This window comes from Oryx dammah, unplaced genomic scaffold (genome assembly GCF_014754425.2).
Source record: "Oryx dammah isolate SB20612 unplaced genomic scaffold, SCBI_Odam_1.1 HiC_scaffold_27, whole genome shotgun sequence".
NCBI classification, from domain to species: Eukaryota; Metazoa; Chordata; class Mammalia; order Artiodactyla; family Bovidae; genus Oryx; species Oryx dammah.
The window spans coordinates 117,722,824-117,742,419 of record NW_024070211.1 but is presented as its reverse complement, the minus strand read 5'-3'; the positions used below and the strand labels follow the sequence as shown (position 1 = coordinate 117,742,419).

At 38.9% G+C, this 19,596-nt stretch overlaps 1 protein-coding gene across 4 annotated transcripts in view; it reads left to right on the top strand.

The window, feature by feature from the left end:
- TTN (titin) overlaps positions 1-19,596 on the top strand; it is a 274,747-nt gene that overhangs the window by 15,224 nt on the left and 239,927 nt on the right. For 3 of the 4 annotated variants that reach the window (XM_040227720.1, XM_040227719.1, XM_040227722.1), the window contains exons 10-29: positions 153-284; positions 1,475-1,612; positions 2,199-2,336; positions 2,814-2,951; positions 6,849-7,142; positions 7,239-7,361; positions 8,763-9,044; positions 9,286-9,351; positions 10,059-10,317; positions 10,517-10,580; positions 10,696-10,911; positions 11,798-11,940; positions 13,042-13,247; positions 13,798-14,031; positions 14,142-14,386; positions 15,476-15,717; positions 15,835-15,999; positions 16,099-16,267; positions 16,369-18,062; positions 18,208-18,489. In XM_040227720.1, coding sequence (XP_040083654.1) covers positions 153-284; positions 1,475-1,612; positions 2,199-2,336; positions 2,814-2,951; positions 6,849-7,142; positions 7,239-7,361; positions 8,763-9,044; positions 9,286-9,351; positions 10,059-10,317; positions 10,517-10,580; positions 10,696-10,911; positions 11,798-11,940; positions 13,042-13,247; positions 13,798-14,031; positions 14,142-14,386; positions 15,476-15,717; positions 15,835-15,999; positions 16,099-16,267; positions 16,369-18,062; positions 18,208-18,489 — 5,230 coding nt within the window. The remainder of the gene's footprint in view (positions 1-152; positions 285-1,474; positions 1,613-2,198; positions 2,337-2,813; positions 2,952-6,848; positions 7,143-7,238; positions 7,362-8,762; positions 9,045-9,285; positions 9,352-10,058; positions 10,318-10,516; positions 10,581-10,695; positions 10,912-11,797; positions 11,941-13,041; positions 13,248-13,797; positions 14,032-14,141; positions 14,387-15,475; positions 15,718-15,834; positions 16,000-16,098; positions 16,268-16,368; positions 18,063-18,207; positions 18,490-19,596) is intronic. The other variant, XM_040227721.1, reaches the window with a different exon arrangement.

The following is a 19,596-nucleotide window of genomic DNA, read 5'->3' as shown; positions in this document are numbered from 1 at the left end:
GGCACTATTAATGAAAATGAGATCATTTTCTTTAGTGGGCTCTCTGGAAAAGGACTTCTTTGATTTCCTATTTTGTTATATTTATTAAACATTATGTCAGCTTTCATTAGAGATCAGCAGACAATAAGGTTTGTTTTTATTGTTGATTTCAGATAAGAAAAGAAACTGAAAAAGCATTTGTACCTAAAGTAGTAATTTCTGCAGCTAAAGCCAAAGAAAAAGAAACTAGAATAACTGGAGAAATTACTGCAAAACAAGAACAAAAACAAATAACTCAAGAAACAGTAAGTCCAGTTTTGTAAATGCCTTGTAATCTGTTGACAAATATCACATCTCAGACAGCTACATGTTCCCTCTAACCAAAACCTCTAAGTGGAGGAGTCTTCTGTGTATATTTTCGTTTTGTTGTTTCTCTATGTGTAGTATGGAAATTCTTTCATGATGGAAATTCTGCTCTCATTGCATAATTTTCCACTCAACTGATCAGTTTCAAGAAGATTATCTATCGACTAGAATAGTTCGGGGTGTGTCAATGACATTTCTAGAGCATGCTTAACCAGAAGATAGTGATCACTCCAGCCTAGTTACCGACTGGTACAATCAGTTTTTCCATGCATAGCTTAAACTGTAACACACAAACTTTACATGGTGTAAGATATGCATGTATGTCTGCCCCCTGCCCCCCATTACACACATACACTAGCCATGAACACTTCAACTAAATATCAAGTGAAAGTGAGGAATTTCAACATCGGGGAAAACCAGTACTTGTAAAAAAAAGTGAATTCCTGGTTGATCAACAGTGACCCAGAAGTGTTTGCTGGTTTTATGCCATAGAGCCAAGTTGGAACAACCTCAATGTCAAAATCAACTTCTCTCCCATGTATTGAATCAAGCTTTAAAAGGTCTAGGAAGAGGCCCTTTCATGTTCAAGTAGATTTCAGTGACATTGAGGTTGTTCCAACTTGGCCAGCCTCTCTTAATCTCAAGCTCTTTGTTGATCTCAGAACTACTTTTTTAAAAGGTGCAACTCAGACTTAAAAGCTGGTCAGAGGCCATTGGATGAACTTTTCTCTCCTTACAGTGAGTGGGAGAGTTTGAATACACAAGAACCTGAGTTGCATAATCAAGAGCATAGAAATCCTTGTTGCCATTGCAAGGCCGATAACTGACAGGTTCAATAGCCATAGTTGTTTAGCCATTTGCTAGTGAGTATTCACTAAGTTCCCTAATGTGTCAATATATCTCAAAGATGAGGACTTTTCAGTTTTTAAGACAATTTACTAAGGGGCAGGTGGGCAGAAAAGAAGTTCATTTCTGGGTGTTAAACACAAGTGTAGGCCCTTAAAACAGAACTGTGGTATTTCCTCTCTCACCACTAAGCATTCTGTATCCTCCTGAATGTTGCAAAGTTAACTCACCATTTCTCCTGTGCCTTTTGAAACTCAAACCTTTACTTTACTCTGAAAATCAGATAATACAGAAAGCTGAGACAGCTGCTGCGTCCATGGTGGTAGTTGAAACTGCCAAGCCCATACAATTAGATACAATTCTGGGAGCCCAAGAAGAAATTGTCACACAACAAGATCAAATGCACAAAACTCATGAAAAGGTGACAGTTCTTGCTGGTTTGAAATTCACTCTTGTTTCATTCCATCTACAAGCCACCTACATTTTCATCCTGGGTCTTAAAATGATCACTTTTTCACCTTCTCCTCTTCTTATAACTCATACAGGAAGCTTCACAATCTCTCAAGAACCTTTTGCTATCTGTCTGGCTTTCACCACCACTTTTCATTCCTAACTTTCGTATTTCCTTTGGATTATTACTAATATAAGACTATAATTCATTTTAATATTTAACATGTTTCTATTGAAGATTCCAGTGTACAAGTCAATTGATATAATGCAAAGTTATGTGTTATTGATGGCTCTATTTGCATTTCCCATAAATTATGAGAATAATGTGAAAAATGCATCCTTTTATTGCTCATCACATTTTTTTGTTTTAGACTGAACTTACTTTGATATTGCTACTAATGAAACAATATTCATGATCAAAGCAACTCAAATGACAAAATGTCCTTGAGTAGGAAGAAATGTTCTTACTTTCTCAACTTTGACTTACCTTTTTTTTAATTAGAGCTGAATGAAATTTAATGACCATTTTCTCACCTTTTTTTTAATCATATGACCAGATATTGAAAGAAACTAGGAAAACAGTGGTACCTAAAGTCATAGTTGCCACACCCAAAGTCAAAGAACAAGACGTAGTGTCGAGAACTAGAGAAGGCATCACTACCAAAAGAGAGCAAGTTCAAGTAACTCACGAAAAGGTGAAGACAGATATTCAAGATGGGAAAAGTTTATCTTTAAACTAATTTCGAGTAAACCATTAACTGTGATGTGATATGAATTATTAATCTGTATTTTCCTTTTTGAATCCCCAACTAAAAAACACATGGTGAATGTATGACTTTTTCTCATTATCTTTATCTGTACCTTTGATTTTCATTCATCTGTAACATTTGTAATTCATTTTATTCACCATTATCCTTTGCATGAAGATTAGCCTGATTTTTAGAAAGCAATATATGGAATCATCTGGAGATTCTTTTTTTTGTAGTTAACATTTCTAAGGTTTGTGATTCCCAGTCAGTGTGTGCACACACTGCCCCAGTGAAAGTTAACTTCTCTTGTGTAGTTAACCCTGAATAACTGTGTCTTGCATCCCCACTAAGAGGGGGGAAGGGTCATTCCATATTCGTCTAAAGCCCTGTGCAATTTAAACTTGATTTTACTGTGATAATCAGATGAGAAAGGAAGCTGAGAAAACTGCCTTGTCTACAATAGCAGTTGCTACTGCTAAAGCCAAAGAACAAGAAACAATACTGAGAACTAGAGAAGAAATGGCTACTAGACAAGAACAAATTCAAGTTACTCATGGAAAGGTGACTATTGCTATTCCAGTGTGAAATCCCCTATTATAATACACTGATACTAAATCTCATGTGAAATCCTCTATTATAATACTTTAATACCAAGTCTGAGAATTTCTTATGAGACTCTATTAACCTAATTTATTTTTAGTTATACAATTGGAAAATTAAATAACAAATTATTTATCATTGTTAATATTACTACATAATCCTTTCCTCACTGACTGCTTTACTATTATTTTCCATTTTTTATTATTAATGTCTAGAATTCTCCAGAAGTTGATGATGGAAATTGCATGCAGGCTGTATAAAATTATAGTATTTTTATCTTTAGATTTGTACACATGGACCATTCAAAACTAAAAGCAGGGGTTTCATTAAGGTAGTCAATTTATGAATATATTTTTTCACTTTTAAATGTGTTAATATCTTGATTTTAAGGGTATGAAGTTTCAGTTATGCAAGTTGAGTAAGTTCTAGAGATCTATTGAACAACATCATGCCTAGAGTTAACAATACTATATTGTGCGTTTAAAGAGTAGACATCATGTTAAGTGTACTTACCACAATAAAACATGAAATCATGGGAAATGGGGAAAAAAAGAAATTGCATGCAGGCTAATTTTAAGAAATGCCATGGACATTAAAAAAAAAAATATATATATATGTAAATAATGACTTTTACTGTCAAGATACAGATTTTGAGGGGTTCATAAGTTCGGTATCTTACGTTGTATAGTACGGGGTTATTTTAAGAAATAACCTATAATTTTCATCATGTGAAACTTTATCTTTTTTCTCTCTGCAAACATCAGATGAGAAAAGAAGCTGAGGAAATCATAGTGCCTGCTATAGTCACTCTCACTAACACTGAACAAGATGCAATATTAAAATCTTGAGAAGCAATTATCCAACCAGAATAAATACACACAAGCTATGAAAATGTTGTTTGTAGCATCCATTTGTGGCTATGAAATTTCCATGAATTAACCTACTTCCCATGAATCTATGCCTTGGGTTCTGAGTAAACTTTTCACCTAATTTTATTCTTCATTGCTAATATAGTAACTGGATATTAGCAACTAAAGTTTTTCAGTCTCTTTAGTATCATAACATTCCTTTCTGTATTTCCCTCAATGCTCTTCTCTATGTCTACACCTTTGGGTTTTTTCCTAAGACACGATTTAGGATCTGCTATTAAACATTGCCGAAGTCTAATATTGGGCTTCCTTCATAGCTCAGTCGGTAAAGAATCTGCCTGCAGTGCAGGAGACCTCGGTTTGATTCCTGGGTTGGGAAGATCTGCTGGAAAGGGGATAGGCTACCCACTCCAGTATTCTTGGGCTTTCGGGAGGCTCAGCTGGTAAAAAATCTGCCTGCAACGTGGGAGACCTGGGTTCAATCCCTGGGTTTGGAAGATCCTTTGGAGAAGGGAAAGGCTACCCACTCCGGTATTCTGGCCTGGAAAATTCCATGGACTGTATGTATAGTCCATGGGGTCACAAAGAGTCATCCATGACTGAGTGACTTTTACTCCACACTCAAGTCTAATCTTGAATGGCATATCAACCTTTTCGAAGTCTCACTGATGTCAGAAATTCCAGTATGTAACATCATCTCATTATTTTGTTTGTTCTGAATCCCACAGATTTGACTATCTTATTTTTGTTATTTAAAATTACGTAAGAATGGAAGCTAAGAAAATGTCTACACCCAAAATAATAGTTACTAGTGCAAAATCTCCTGAATCAGCCACACTGCCAAGAACTAGAAAAGGATTTGCTATGAAGCAGAAACAAATGCATCTTTCTCATAAGGAGATGGAAACTGATGCAGTGGAGGTGGAAAGCACTGTTTCATCCCATTTCATCACCAGTTCTCCTAACTCTCCATCCATCATGAGCCGCTGTGCTTCCGCTGTTCGGTTAATTGCTTGACTGATCAACAGAACATTGGAGACGATCAGATTCAGTCCAGTGCTGACAGTGGAACAGCATTTCTAGTTGTGAAATTTCAGAGTAAATAACACTTTTCTAATCATTCTCAGCTTAAATTGGTAGGAATTGAGATCTCCAATTCTAGTCAAAATCTACCTGATTATCTAGTTTAGAGAAATATGAGGGATATTAGAATCAGAAATAAATAAATAAAAGCGGCTATCAGCCTAGAATACTCATTTGTGATTGTCCACCAAAATGAGGGTATGGGTCCACCAGCATATGTATATAGAGTTGATATGTGTTAACTCAGGAAAAAACATATAAATGCTTCCCCAATTTAAAATATCTTACCATAGTTAAGATTCTTTTTTTGCATGAGTTTTATTTATTTATTTTAATTGGAGGCTAATTACTTTACAATATTGTATTGCTTTTGCCATACATCAACATAAATTAAGAATGACATTCGTCTATGTCAGTTGGTGAGTGACAGTTTCTTTGAACCTAAGGTTTCTCATTATTAAAATAGAACAATTTATTTCATAGACTGGTTGAAAGATTCAAATGAGATATAATGTAAATGTAATCATTTTACAGGCAAAGTTATTTATTCATATAAACAAATATAAATCTGTTGAAGACGGTAACATTTTAAAACATCTCTAAAATTAAAGTCAACTTATGGCCCATGTGGTTTAAAAAAAGAAACAACCAGATGAATTAACGTAAACCACCTAATCCTCACATGTATCTTACAGTTTAAGATGCAATCTAAAGTGAAAATGGTATCTATCCTTCTTCAAGGCAGTTTAGATTGTTTGTGGCTTCCTGGAAGGAGAGCTGGATGAAGCCTGTGATCACTGAAGGCCCAATTTCATCTCAAAAATACCTCATTTATATCTTAAATGGTTCAGATCATTTACCATTTGAACAGATATATAGAGGTAGTACACTTGAAAAACATTTCAGATGCAATCTAGGTTCTACTCACAGCAGCAGAAAACTGGACATTAATAAAATATTCCAGCATTCTTTTAAACAGCACTGATGGACATGTTGATGTGATGTTTGCAATATGCTGTTTCCAAGCATCGCACAGAATCATAATATATGAGCCATATCAACTGGCTTGCTTTCTATAAAAGAGAAACTCCTTTACAAACTGTGTTCCCATTTAGGATAATCATATTCATGGAAATGAGAAAACAGCATTTTGTTTTCCTTCTTCACTTTAACTTTCAGTGGTAATGACAGTAAATTGAACTTTGCTGTGAAAGGTTGTTTTCTTGAATCCAAATAGGATAACACTCTGATTTTCATCACAGCATCTTCATTCATGTGTTTTCAGAAAGATACTTTCTAATAAATTAAAAATTTCTTATCCCTAGGGAATCATAAGTAAATTAACATGTTCCCTGTGTGTTCACAAGCTTTCTTGTTATCTCAGATTTGCATGTGAGTATACAATGCTGCAGCAGCTGATTTTTTCTGGATGGGACTGTGACAATATTTGAGGGCATTTTTATCATCACTGTCATTACACCTACACCAGACTGAATGATTGGCAATAAAGAATAATCAAGATAACCAGCCCCAAAGTTCTGACTTCACAAGTGCTGTCTGTCTGCCATGGACAAAATACTTGACACACTCAAAACTTCTTTACTGTTTTATACACATCTTGTGTTGTCCTGTGTTGTGTTTGTGTGATTTAATGTCTAATTAAGCCAGGCTTCATAGAGTGTATCTAACTAGACGTCTACACATTATAATGATCAGTGAAACGTTAAGTTCCTAAATGCAATTCTAAGTCCCATTTCTGGAGACATTAACATAGTTGTGTAACATGGACACCATCTGCCCATCACGCCTTATAGGCATTTGTCTTTTCTCGATGACTATCCCAGGAGGAAAAGTCCCAACCTGACTTTGACATTACTGAGTGTTAATTCTGGAACCTTATCTGCAGGTGGGCGTTGGGAAAAAGGCGGAAGCTGTAGCAACAGTGGTTGCTGCAGTCGACCAGGCCCGAGTTCGAGAGCCCAGAGAACCCGCGCATGTTGAAGAATCATACGCTCAGAAGACCACTTTGGAGTATGGATATAAGGAGCACATTTCCGCCACAAAGGTAGCTGAGCAGCCCCCACGTCCAGCCTCAGAGCCCCACGTTGTCCCTAAAGCAGTCAAACCTGGAGTGATCCACGCTCCTTCTGAGACTCATATCACAACTACTGATCAAATGGGAATGCACATATCATCACAGGTGAGTTTGGACCCACTGCCTGTTTCTGGGAAAGCAAACATAACTGCTGTGGTCATCTGGTGAGCAAGGGTTTCACTGAGTTCCATTTCCATGCAGATCAAGAAAACTACAGATCTAACAAGCGAAAGATTAGTCCATGTGGATAAACGCCCCCGCACAGCAAGCCCTCACTTTACTGTTTCAAAAATTTCTGTTCCTAAGACAGAACATGGATATGAGGTAAGAATTTAAAGAACATGACAAAGAAATGTTAGGCTTAAAGGAAGAAAGTAGGTTGTGTGATATGGAGCATCTTTGGTGAAGGCAGTACAGGCTTGTTTTTGGCAATGTCTGTTTACCCTCACGTAGACTCAGAAGCCCCTAAAATTCAATTACTGGAACTTGCCCAGCAGAGAAAGCCTAGACTAAAAGATAGTTTTCTGACACCTCTGAGAAGACACAAATCCATACCGGCTTCTCTCTGTTTCACATTCTGTAAAAGGTTCAGTTCAGTTTTCCTTATGCTGTGAGATATTTCAGAATGATATAAATGAGAATTGATACCGATACCAAAGACAGACACTGAGAAGTCATGTGTTTGTATACTCAGGATAATAAGATGGAGACGTGTTACCGTGTGGTGGTTGGGCTGGACTGAGGGATCACACAGGCCTGGATTAGCACCCTAACTCTGCCCCTTATTAGCTCTGTCATCAGGAACAAGTTAGTACAAGTGAAAATCTTAGTAAGTTGATAAGATCTGATAATCCTCAATATTAGCCACAACTATTCTTACTTTGAGGTTTCCCAAGTGGCGCTAGGAGTAAAGAACCCACCTGCCCATGCAGGAGACATAAGAGACAGAGATTCAATCCCTGGGTTGGGAAGATCCCCTGGAGGAGGGCATGGCAACCCACTCCAGTATTCTGGCCTGGAGGATCCCATGGACAGAGGAGTCTGGTGGGCTACAGTCCGTGGGGTCACAAAGAATCAAACATAACTGAAGTGACTTAGCAGGCACACATTCTTATGTTACACACCCGAGTCATAGAATCCAAACTATATGCTTCAGAGAATTATAAGGTATATTTAATACCTGCATTTGGGATAATCTCAAATACCCAGACAGCAACAGAATAAAAAGAGCAAGGGAACTCTTAAAATATTCTTCTAAGCTTTTTCAGTTTCACCTCTCATACAGATTTGTGGCCGAAGCCTAAATGTTCTGTTTTAAAGTAGTTCTTAGGAATTAACCAAATAGTTAAAATTGTTATTATTTTTGAATTTCCCACTGTTGTATTTTCAAACACAGCTTCCTTGGCATGATTTAAGTGAAAATTCATGACCAAGTTTTAGAAGACCTTCAGTCCCTTTGTGATAAGAGCATAAAATAAGTTCTAAATACAACTCTATTAGGAAGACTTTCAAATGTATTTTAGAGGCTGGCAGGAATGACAGTGAGCTTTATAACTGGCTTATCTCTGACTTTTCATTAACTATAAAAGTGATAATGAGAACATTAAAAAGGGAACCACATAGAAAATTGACTCAGACTTGCCACAAGAATGCTAGTGGTGAAGGACTTCTGGGAGGTGACTGGGATCGCAGTTAAGTGACTATTTTCTGACTGTTTTTATTTAGGCATCAATAGCCGGTACCGCTATTGCCACATTACAAAAAGAGTTGTCAGCCACACCTTCTGCTCAGAAGGTCACCAAATCTGTGAAGGCACCTACTGTGAAGCCTGCTGAGGCTAGAGTGAGAGCGGAGCCCACTCCTTCACCCCAGTTCCCCTTTGCGGACACACCAGAGACTTTTAAGAGTCAAGCTGGCATTGAGGTGAAGAAGGAGGTTGGGGTGAGCATCACTGGTGTTGCAGTCCGTGAAGAGCGCTTCGAAGCACTGCGTGAGCGTGAAACCAAGGTTGGTGACCACTGGAGCCCCTGCTGTCTCTTAATCCATTCCCATGGAGCAGGACCAGGCACTAGGCCAATCCGTGCTATCGCAGTGGTCAGCCTGCTCACCATGCTCAGACTTCATTTTATCGAGCATGGTGTGGGTCAGAACTCTTCTCGAATTATTTTTATAATTTTGCATGTGCTAAGAGTTTGAAATTTCCCCTAATTTCCTGAGCATTTTGTAACATCCTTTGTCAAAATTGTAGGTAACAGAAACAGCAAGAGTACCTGCGCCTGTTGAAATCCCTGTTACTCCTCCCACTTTAGTCTCGGTGAGTAAAGTTCATAGTGTTGGATCACATGCATATCTAGTCAAATAATGTTCATATATGCAAACATCAGCTTCTCAAACTTGAAAATTCCATGAGTGCATCTACAAGTATTTTTTTAAGACCATCTACTATTAGGAAAGGAGAGGAGGAATTCTGTGTGACAGCCTCAGTCACATAGCCAGCAGATTCTATGAGTTTCTGTTATGTGTAAGGCATGATTGCAAGACTAGTCTAGCCCTCTTTGAAATCTGTCTTACTATCTGAAAAAATGTACATAAATAAGCATAATAAAATATAAAAGGTGATAAGCACTTCAGTAGAGGGAGGGTGCAAAGGAAAGTTTGATTACTTCCAGTTGAGGATAGTTTTGCTGAAGAGGCAATATTGCCTGCTGAGCTTTCAGGCTTTGTTAGGATTTGAATATGTGCAAACAACAGAGGGTACAGGGATACCCTATTATGTGACATCAGTACAGTTCCACCTTATGAAGTTGGAAACACCTTACATTTCTTTACATTTCTTTCAAACTGGGAGTATTCCAATTTCCAAAGGAGTTTCTTTACAGATAGTTCCACAGTCTTGAAGTTAAGAAAGCATTTTATGACAATTCGAATGCCCAAGGTCAAACCCCCACATTTGGTACAACATATAGAGATGATTGCTGCATCGGCACACGTATCAATACTTCCTGTTTCTTCTTTCTTTAGGGCTTAAAGAACGTGACTGTTATTGAAGGTGAATCTGTCACCTTAGAGTGCCACATCTCTGGATACCCATCCCCCAAAGTGACATGGTACAGGGAAGACTACCAGATAGAAAGTTCCATTGATTTCCAGATAACCTTCCAGAGTGGAATTGCTCGCCTTCTGATTCGTGAAGCCTTTGCAGAAGACAGCGGGCGGTTCACTTGCACTGCTGTGAATGAGGCTGGGACCGTCAGCACATCCTGCTATCTAGCTGTGCAAGGTCAGTGGTCACACCCCCAGGGACCTCCCACACACTCCTCACTACCTGACAGTTCTTTCTACATACCTGCTAACGGAGTCCCCTTTTAGAATCGAGGGGTTAATTATGGGGCCAACTTAACTGGCATGCTAAGGAGAGGTCAGTAGTGAAGCGAACTAAACACCTGACTTTAACCAGAGAAACGTCTGTCTTCTTCTAGTGTCAGAAGAATTTGAAAAGGAAACAACAGCTGTGGCTGAGAAAATTACCACAGAAGAGAAACGGTAACACCTTCTTTTGCTAATGCTTTTTCACTGTAGTACAATTTTGCTTGGTTAGTCCCTTTCGTACTGGCAAATGGCAGTCCAGAAGCTCACATGAAGGGCATTCTCTTTCCAGCTTCGTCGAATCAAGAGATGTGGTAATGACTGATACTAGCATCCCAGAGGAACCAGCAGGGCCGGGAGAACCTGCCGCTCCTTTCTTTATTACAAAACCAGTGGTCCAGAAACTGGTGGAAGGTGGGAGCGTTGTATTTGAATGCCAGGTTGGTGGCAACCCGAAGCCCCATGTCTACTGGAAAAAGTCCGGTGTTCCTCTAACCACAGGATACAGGTATGTTCATGGTTGAATGATGGAGTTTTCTGTGATTTGTCTGATAGGTCTATGAAGCCAAGAGAGAATAGAATATACTTACCCCATCCTCAGAGGTAGGGTCTTTTGTTATAGAGCCTTCATAGTGTGCTTTGAGGTATTTTCGTGTTTTCACACAAAGTCTTATTGAGAAACAGAGTTATGTGACCAAAGTGGATGGTTACAGTGCTGGTGAAATAGAGAAAATGCTATGGAATTTTTACACACACAGAACATATTTTTCTACCAAGGATCTGAAACAACTTTCAATAAAAAGGCATAATAATTAAGGCACTAAAAGATAAAAGAAAAAGGGTAATTTTTGAAGAAAGCTGGTTATATGTGGAAATCTATGCTAATAAATTTGCAATTGAATATAAAATTCAGCTTTAAATTTCCTGCAACTTAATCTAAAAATGTATCCATCATATCTTAATAAGAAGAAATGTAGTGTACCAAAGACTTAATATTGAAATGTTTAAAGGAGTTTATTGTTTTCATTATTCATTTGATCTTCACATAATACAGGGAACAAAATAATGAGCAAAGAGAAGTATCTTAGTATTTAAATGACCTCATCATTTGCTAACATAAACACTGAAGTCTCTTATTTCCATACAGTTGATTCTAGTAGTATTATAATCTATTATTTATTTTGAAGACTATATGACTATTATTTAAAATGAAAGTTTTAGCTCATTTGGCCTTCATTACTCATGTCCGTGCATTTCCCTCAATTGTTAGCAATCTTATATTCTATATTCCCATGTTTAGGATCATTGAATTTTATACCACAGATCCACATAAGGCTTATATTACTCGCATAAGGGTTATTTATGAACTCTTTCGTTTGTTCATTTCCATAAAGATACAAAGTGAGTTACAACAAACAAACTGGAGAGTGCAGACTGGTGATTTCGATGACTTTTGCTGATGATGCCGGAGAATACACTATTGTTATTCGTAATAAGCATGGAGAAACTTCTGCATCTGCCTCCTTGCTTGAAGAAGGTGAGTGCAACGCTAAGTAGTTCCATGTGCATGATAAGAATGGAAATGCAGGGAGGAAGCAGCGCTCTGTGATTGTCAGAAGTCCTGCTGCAGCATTCAGCTTTGATACTGGCTCTGTCCACATCCGCCCTCCTCTTGGCCTCAGCTGTATAGGAAATGTTTTAGACCACATGGCCTCAAAAACCGTACCAGTACTAAACTTCAAAGGTTCTGACAATAGTTTATTTTTGGTGCATTCATTTCTAAGTATATAATGACTTTGAAAATGCAGGAGGAACTTCCCCAGCAGTTCAGTGGTTAACACTATGCCTTCCAATGCAGGGGGTGCAGGTTCAGTCCCTAGTCAGGGAACTAAGATCCCACCTGCCATGTGGTTCGGCCAAAACAATTACATTAAATTAAAAAATAAAAATGTAAGGATTCTAAATCCTGTGGCCCTCTAGATCCAGACAGATTTTAATGAGTACAATGAAGACAGTGGAGAAATTGGAGAGTATATGCCCTGCCCCAAGGGGTCAGTAGCGCCCCACCTCCAGCATGCTGTTGCTAGGCACACACATACCAGGTTCAATGTTGCTCGAGCTTCCAATGTTTTTTTTTAAGCTAGAAATCAGGATTTTCAATATTCATAAGTAATTTGAAAAAAAAAAAGGGTAATAGCATTTAAATTAAAACGTACCTGTGGGTCTCCATTGTCTTTGCCAAGATGTTCACATTTATAGTGGACCATCCTATGTTCTGTACAAAACCCCTTAGGATTAGGATGTTGTCCCCATTTTGCAGATGAAGCACTCAAGACCAAAGAGGATAAATGAATTGCCAGAAGTCACATGACAAATTAGGAAGAGCTCTAGGGTTGATCCCAAAGGACTGACTGCTAATATAAAATTTTTTCTATAATAGTAGTGGCTGCTGACTTATTAATGTAAGTTTGGGTTTGAAATTCCATCTAAGTCTATCCTGAGCACTTTGATAGAAAAATTTGGAAAATCTGGCTTTTGTTTATCAACTCTCAATAGGGTAGCACTTGCTTGAATGAACAGTGGCATGAAAGCTTTTTCATAAGAACATTAAAAATTAACTCATGTTCTTAACCCCTAGCTGATTATGAGTCACTGATGAAATCCCAGCAAGAAATGCTTTACCAAACACAAGTGACTGCATTTGTGCAAGAACCTAAAGTTGGAGAAATAGCACCTGGATATGTATACCCTGAGTATGAAAAAGAGTATGAAAAAGAACAAGCCTTAATTAGGAAGAAAATGGCCAAAGATACTGTAATGGTCAGGACTTATGTGGAAGACCAGGTAGGTATAACAATAATGACCAAGTAAATCACTTCACACATTATTCTTTCCTCCTGCAGTGCCCCTGTTTTTGTTTGATATTTTCATTTTCGAGTGCTGGGCCAGGGTTATACTACTTATAAGCATATCCAAGTTCACTGCTGATGAGCTTCCTTAATCTTCATAATATTAATATGTTGCACATATGACTTTGGAAATAAAGATTACATGCAAGTAGGAAAAACAATTACTAAAACAACAAAGTTCATTACTGCCAACATTTTTTCATCAGTAGGATAGACATCACATGTATAACCCATACTCTTAGAATACCATTGTCCAAGACACCACAGCATGAACTTCCAAAGATGACTGGTAGGCAGATTAAAAAATAATGACTTATCTAATTCTCACTGAAAAACAGATAAAAAAGCAAAATCAAATGCTTCTAGATGTTTCTTCCTATTAAAAATTTTAATCAAACCTTATTTCTGAAAACAAATACTCTTAAAGAATTTCTATCAGTCAGCAGATATCTTTTTAACAGACTGTCATCTTTTTTAATACATAGGAATTCCACATTTCTTCCTTTGAAGAGAGACTTATTAAAGAAATTGAATACAGAATAATAAAGACTACATTAGAAGAACTTCTTGAAGAAGATGGAGAAGAAAAGATGGCAGTTGACATTTCTGAATCTGAAGCTATTGAAGCAGGATTTGATTTAAGAGTCAAGAATTATAGAATTCTTGAAGGGATGGGTGTTACATTTCATTGCAAGATGTCTGGGTATCCATTACCCAAGGTAAAATATAAGCATTGATCATACCTCCATGCTACAATAAAGAAACACATAGATTATAGTGTAACTCCTTTATGTAAATCTTATTTACATGTGCATGATATTATTCACAGATTGCATGGTATAAAGATGGCAAACGGATCAAACATGGAGAGAGATACCATATGGACTTTCTACAAGATGGCAGAGCTAGTCTGCGAATACCTGTTGTTCTTCCAGAAGATGAAGGCATCTATACTGCATTTGCCAGCAATATGAAAGGAAATGCGATTTGCTCAGGGAAGTTGTATGTGGAGCCCGCGGCACCTCTTAGTGCTCCAACTTACATACCCACACCAGAGCCAGTGAGCAGAATCAGGTGAGGCTCATACTAGTTCAGGTTGATCAGTATTTAAATTGTTTGAAACACCAGATATCTCAGTAGCAAATCACTGTCATGTAATGGGGGGTATGAAGGCTGAAAAAACCCAGAAGTCTACCGTTCTCTGTGCTGGCAATTGCCCAGTTTTTAGTTCTTACCCCTGTGTGGAATGAGCAAAGCATCTTTCATCATGTATCACATTATCTGTTTTGCCAGTACCATAGCTAATATAGTGAAGGCTATAAAGAGTTGTTTAACATCTGATTTTACATGTGTTATCCCTAGTTTATGAAGAAGGCATGGCAACCCGTCCATGGGGTTGCACAGAGTCGGACACAACTGAAGCGACTTAGCATGCAAGCATGCGTGCATGGCAACCCACTCCAGTGTTCTTGCCTGGAGAATCCCATGGACAGAGGAGCCTGGTGGGCTACAGTTCGTAGGGTCGCACAGAGTCGGACACGACTGAAGTGCAACACAAGCACACATCACTAATTTATACAACAACCATGCGATGGAGGGATTATTGTTGCTGTTTTGAGAGTGAGAACACTAAGTGTCCATGACCCTGTGCAAATTGCCTTAGTCCACCCAGCCTGTGTGGTGGTGCCAGCACTTGAAATCAATCCAAGCCAATCTGGCTACAATGTATCGGTAGAGTTTGGGACTTTTTTCAAATACCTTTTATTTGTTTTTCTCTTCTGGGATATGTAAGTTATTTTTCTTTTTCCATATTTATGTTGGTGGTATTTAACCAACATTTATTGAAATATTTTGGTAGTTGAATCGAAAAGTTCAGTAACTCATTAAACCCGGTTGGTGAGGGAGAGACAGTATTAAGGACCAGTCTTAAGATTTTGAGGATGGGTTTCCAGCTGTGTTGAATAATTCCTGACTGGGACTGATGATATATGAACAATATAGTTTTGGGAGCAATAATAATGTATTCTGTTTTGGATCCCAATGAGTTTGAGGTACCTTTTAATACACAAAGTAAATTCTAAAATAATGTTAAGAAAGAGATTTATTGTGGTGAGTTTTCTCTATGCCTCATGAAAATACTCTTTTTTGCATCTTGTTTTTCAGATCCATCTCTCCACGTTCAGTGAGCAGATCTCCAATACGCATGTCCCCTGCTAGGATGTCTCCTGCACGGATGTCCCCTGGACGCAGGCTGGAGGAAACAGATGAGTCACAACTCGAGAGACTGTATAAGCCAGTCTTTGTGTTGAAACCTACTTCCTTCAAGTGTGTAGAAGGACAGACTGCCAGATTTGACTTAAAGGTTGTGGGTCGACCCATGCCTGAGACCTTCTGGTTTCATGATGGTAAGTGTAAGTTTTCACTAATAAATTATTAAACACAAAAATAAACTTATCTGTGTCTAACAACTTTTAAAAACAACTATTTTAACGTGATTCCTTTTTTGCTTGTTTTTCTAATAGGCCAGCAAATTGTCAATGACTATACCCATAAAATAGTCGTTAAAGAAGATGGTACCCAGTCACTGCTTATCGTCCCTGCAACACCCAGTGATTCTGGGGAATGGACGGTGGTTGCCCAAAACAGGGCAGGGAAATCTTCAATTTCAGTGATTTTAACTGTGGAAGGTATTTGCTCTGAAGACTCAAAATAAATAACCTTATCACTTGGGTTTTAAACAGGTAGTTCAGCCTTACTCACTCAGAATCACAACCTTTCTCTTTTAGCTGTGGAACATCAAGTAAAACCAGTGTTTGTGGAAAAACTGAGGAACCTCAACATAAAGGAAGGTTCCCGACTTGAAATGAAAGTCAGAGCTACGGGCAACCCCAATCCTGACATTGTATGGTTGAAAAACAGTGAAATCATTGTACCTCATAAATATCCCAAAATCAGGTAAGTTGGCTTGAAAAATAATTAAACTCATTACACAAATCCAGTACTCAAGGAAGTGACAACTACTTCTGTACTGATGATTTATTTTCCACTTTTTATAGAATTGAAGGAACCAAGGGAGAAGCTGCCCTTAAAATCGATTCCACTGTCAGCCAAGACTCTGCCTGGTACACTGCAACCGCTATTAATAAGGCTGGCCGAGACACTACACGATGCAAAGTAAATGTTGAAGTTGAGTTTGCAGAGCCTGAGCCAGAGAGAAGATTAATCATCCCCCGAGGGACGTATAGAGCAAAGGAGATTGCAGCCCCAGAACTGGAGCCTCTCCATTTGCGATATGGCCAAGAGCAGTGGGAAGAAGGTGACCTCTATGACAAAGAAAAGCAACAGAAACCATTTTTCAAGAAAAAACTCACTTCCTTAAGACTCAAGCGCTTTGGGCCTGCCCACTTTGAATGCAGGCTGACACCAATTGGTGACCCAACGATGGTGGTGGAATGGCTCCACGATGGAAAGCCACTGGAAGCAGCCAACAGGCTCCGCATGATCAATGAATTTGGATATTGTAGCCTTGATTACGCAGTGGCGTATTCCAGAGACAGTGGTGTCATTACTTGCAGAGCTACTAACAAATATGGAACAGATCACACATCTGCTACCCTTATCGTCAAAGATGAGAAGAGTCTTGTGGAGGAATCTCAATTGCCTGAGGGGAGGAAAGGCTTACAGAGAATTGAAGAATTAGAGCGAATGGCTCATGAAGGTGCCCTTACTGGTGTGACAACCGATCAAAAAGAGAAGCAAAAGCCAGACATTGTCTTGTTCCCAGAGCCAGTGAGAGTACTGGAAGGGGAGACCGCCAGATTCCGTTGCCGGGTAACAGGCTACCCTCAGCCCAAACTCAACTGGTACCTTAATGGGCAGCTCATCCGCAAAAGCAAACGGTTCAGAGTCCGCTACGATGGCATTCATTATCTGGACATCGTGGACTGCAAGTCTTATGATACAGGTGAAGTCAAGGTCACCGCAGAAAACCCTGAAGGTGTGATAGAGCATAAAGTAAAGCTTGAGATCCAACAGAGGGAAGATTTTAGGTCTGTCCTTAGGCGAGCCCCTGAGCCAAAGCCCGAGTTTCACATCCATGAACCTGGAAAACTTCAGTTTGAAGTACAAAAAGTAGACAGACCTGTTGACACCACTGAAACCAAGGAAATTGTGAGGCTGAAAAGGGCTGAAAGAATCACCCATGAAAAAGTGTCTGAAGAGTCAGAAGAGCTGCGTAGCAAGTTCAAGCGCAGGACTGAGGAAGGCTATTATGAAGCCATTACAGCTGTGGAGCTCAAGTCTCGTAAGAAGGATGAATCCTATGAAGAGCTTCTAAGGAAGACAAAAGAAGAACTTCTCCACTGGACCAAGGAGCTAACCGAAGAAGAAAAGAAAGCCCTTGCTGAAGAAGGCAAAATCACTATTCCAACTTTTAAGCCTGACAAAATTGAATTAAGTCCTAGTATGGAGGCCCCCAAAATATTCGAAAGAATCCAAAGCCAAACAGTGGGCCAGGGCTCTGATGCACACTTCCGGGTCAGAGTGGTGGGAAAACCTGATCCTGAATGTGAGTGGTACAAAAACGGTGTGAAGATTGAGCGCTCTGACCGAATCTACTGGTATTGGCCCGAAGACAATGTTTGTGAGCTGGTCATAAGAGATGTGACTGCTGAGGACTCTGCCAGCATCATGGTGAAAGCCATCAATATTGCTGGGGAAACCTCAAGCCACGCATTCTTACTCGTCCAGGGTAATTTGAATTTCTTTCATTTGATGGATCTATTTTTATTTATCTGTAAATATCTAATAATGTATTCTCTTAATTTTCTTTTCCATTATCCAAATTGTGTATTCAATTAATGTGCTTTATCCGCCCCCCACCTTTTCTCTTGTAGCCAAGCAATTGATCACTTTTACACAGGAATTAGAAGATGTTGTTGCTAAGGAAAAAGACACCATGGCAACCTTTGAGTGTGAAACCTCAGAGCCATTTGTCAAAGTGAAATGGTATAAAGATGGTGTGGAGATTCACACAGGAGATAAATATAGGATGCACTCTGACAGGAAAGTTCACTTCCTCTCGGTGCTGACGATCGACACATCTGATGCTGAAGACTATAGCTGTGTACTTGCGGAAGACGAAGACGTGAAAACAACAGCCAAACTTATCGTCGAAGGTAGTGAATAACGCTTTTGTTGTTTACTCAAGTTTTAGAGTTACTTTTATTATGTGATAAAATTAGCTATGCAATTTTCACCCCCTAAAAAGAATTCAGTTCAGTTCAGTTGCTCAGTCGTGTCCGACTCTTTGCGACCCCATGAACCACAACACGGCAGGCCTCCCTGTCCATCACCAACTCCCAGAGTTTACCGAAACTCATGTCCATTGAGTCAGTGATGCCATCCCACCATCTCATCCTCTGTCGTCCCCTTCTCCTCCTGCCCTCAATCTTTCCCAGCATCAGGGTCTTTTCCAATGAGTCAGCTCTTCACATCAGGTGGCCAAAGTACTGGAGTTTCAGCTTCAACCTCAGTCCTTCCAATGAACAACCAGGACTGATCTCCTTTAGGATGGACTGGTTGGATCTCCTTGCAGTCCAAGGGACTCTCAAGAGTCTTCTCCAGCACTACAGTTCAAAAGCATCAATTCTTCGGCACTCAGCTTTTCTTTATAGTCCAACTCTCACATTCATACATGACCACTGGAAAAACCATAGCCTTGACTAGATGGACCTTTGCTGGCAAAGTAATGTCTCTGCTTTTGAATATGCTGTCTAGGTTGGTCATAACTTTCCTTCCAAGGAGTAAGCATCTTTTAATTTCATGGCTGCAGTCACCATCTGCAGTGATTTTGGAGCCCAGAAAAATAAAGTCTGACTGTTTCCACTGTTTCCCCATCTATTTCCCAGGAAGTGATGGGACTGGATGCCATGATCTTAGTTTTCTGAATGTTGATCTTTAAGCCAACTTTTTCACTCTCCTCTCTCACTTTCATCAAGAGGCTCTTTCTTCTTCACTTTCTGCCATAAGGGTGGTTTCATCTGCATTACCTATGAATTAATATAAGCTTCATACCAAGAATCATGAATGTATAATACTTATTAAGAATATTAACGATTGGGATATTTTTAAAGTGAGGTTATTTTGATGTCTTGTTTTTAAAAATTTTTTGAATTATAATTCCTTGCTTTATTAAAAATAATTTTTGGTGGCGCAGAGGTTAAAGTGTCTCCCTGCAATGTGGGAGACCTGGGTTTGATCCCTGGGTCGGGAAGATCCCCTGG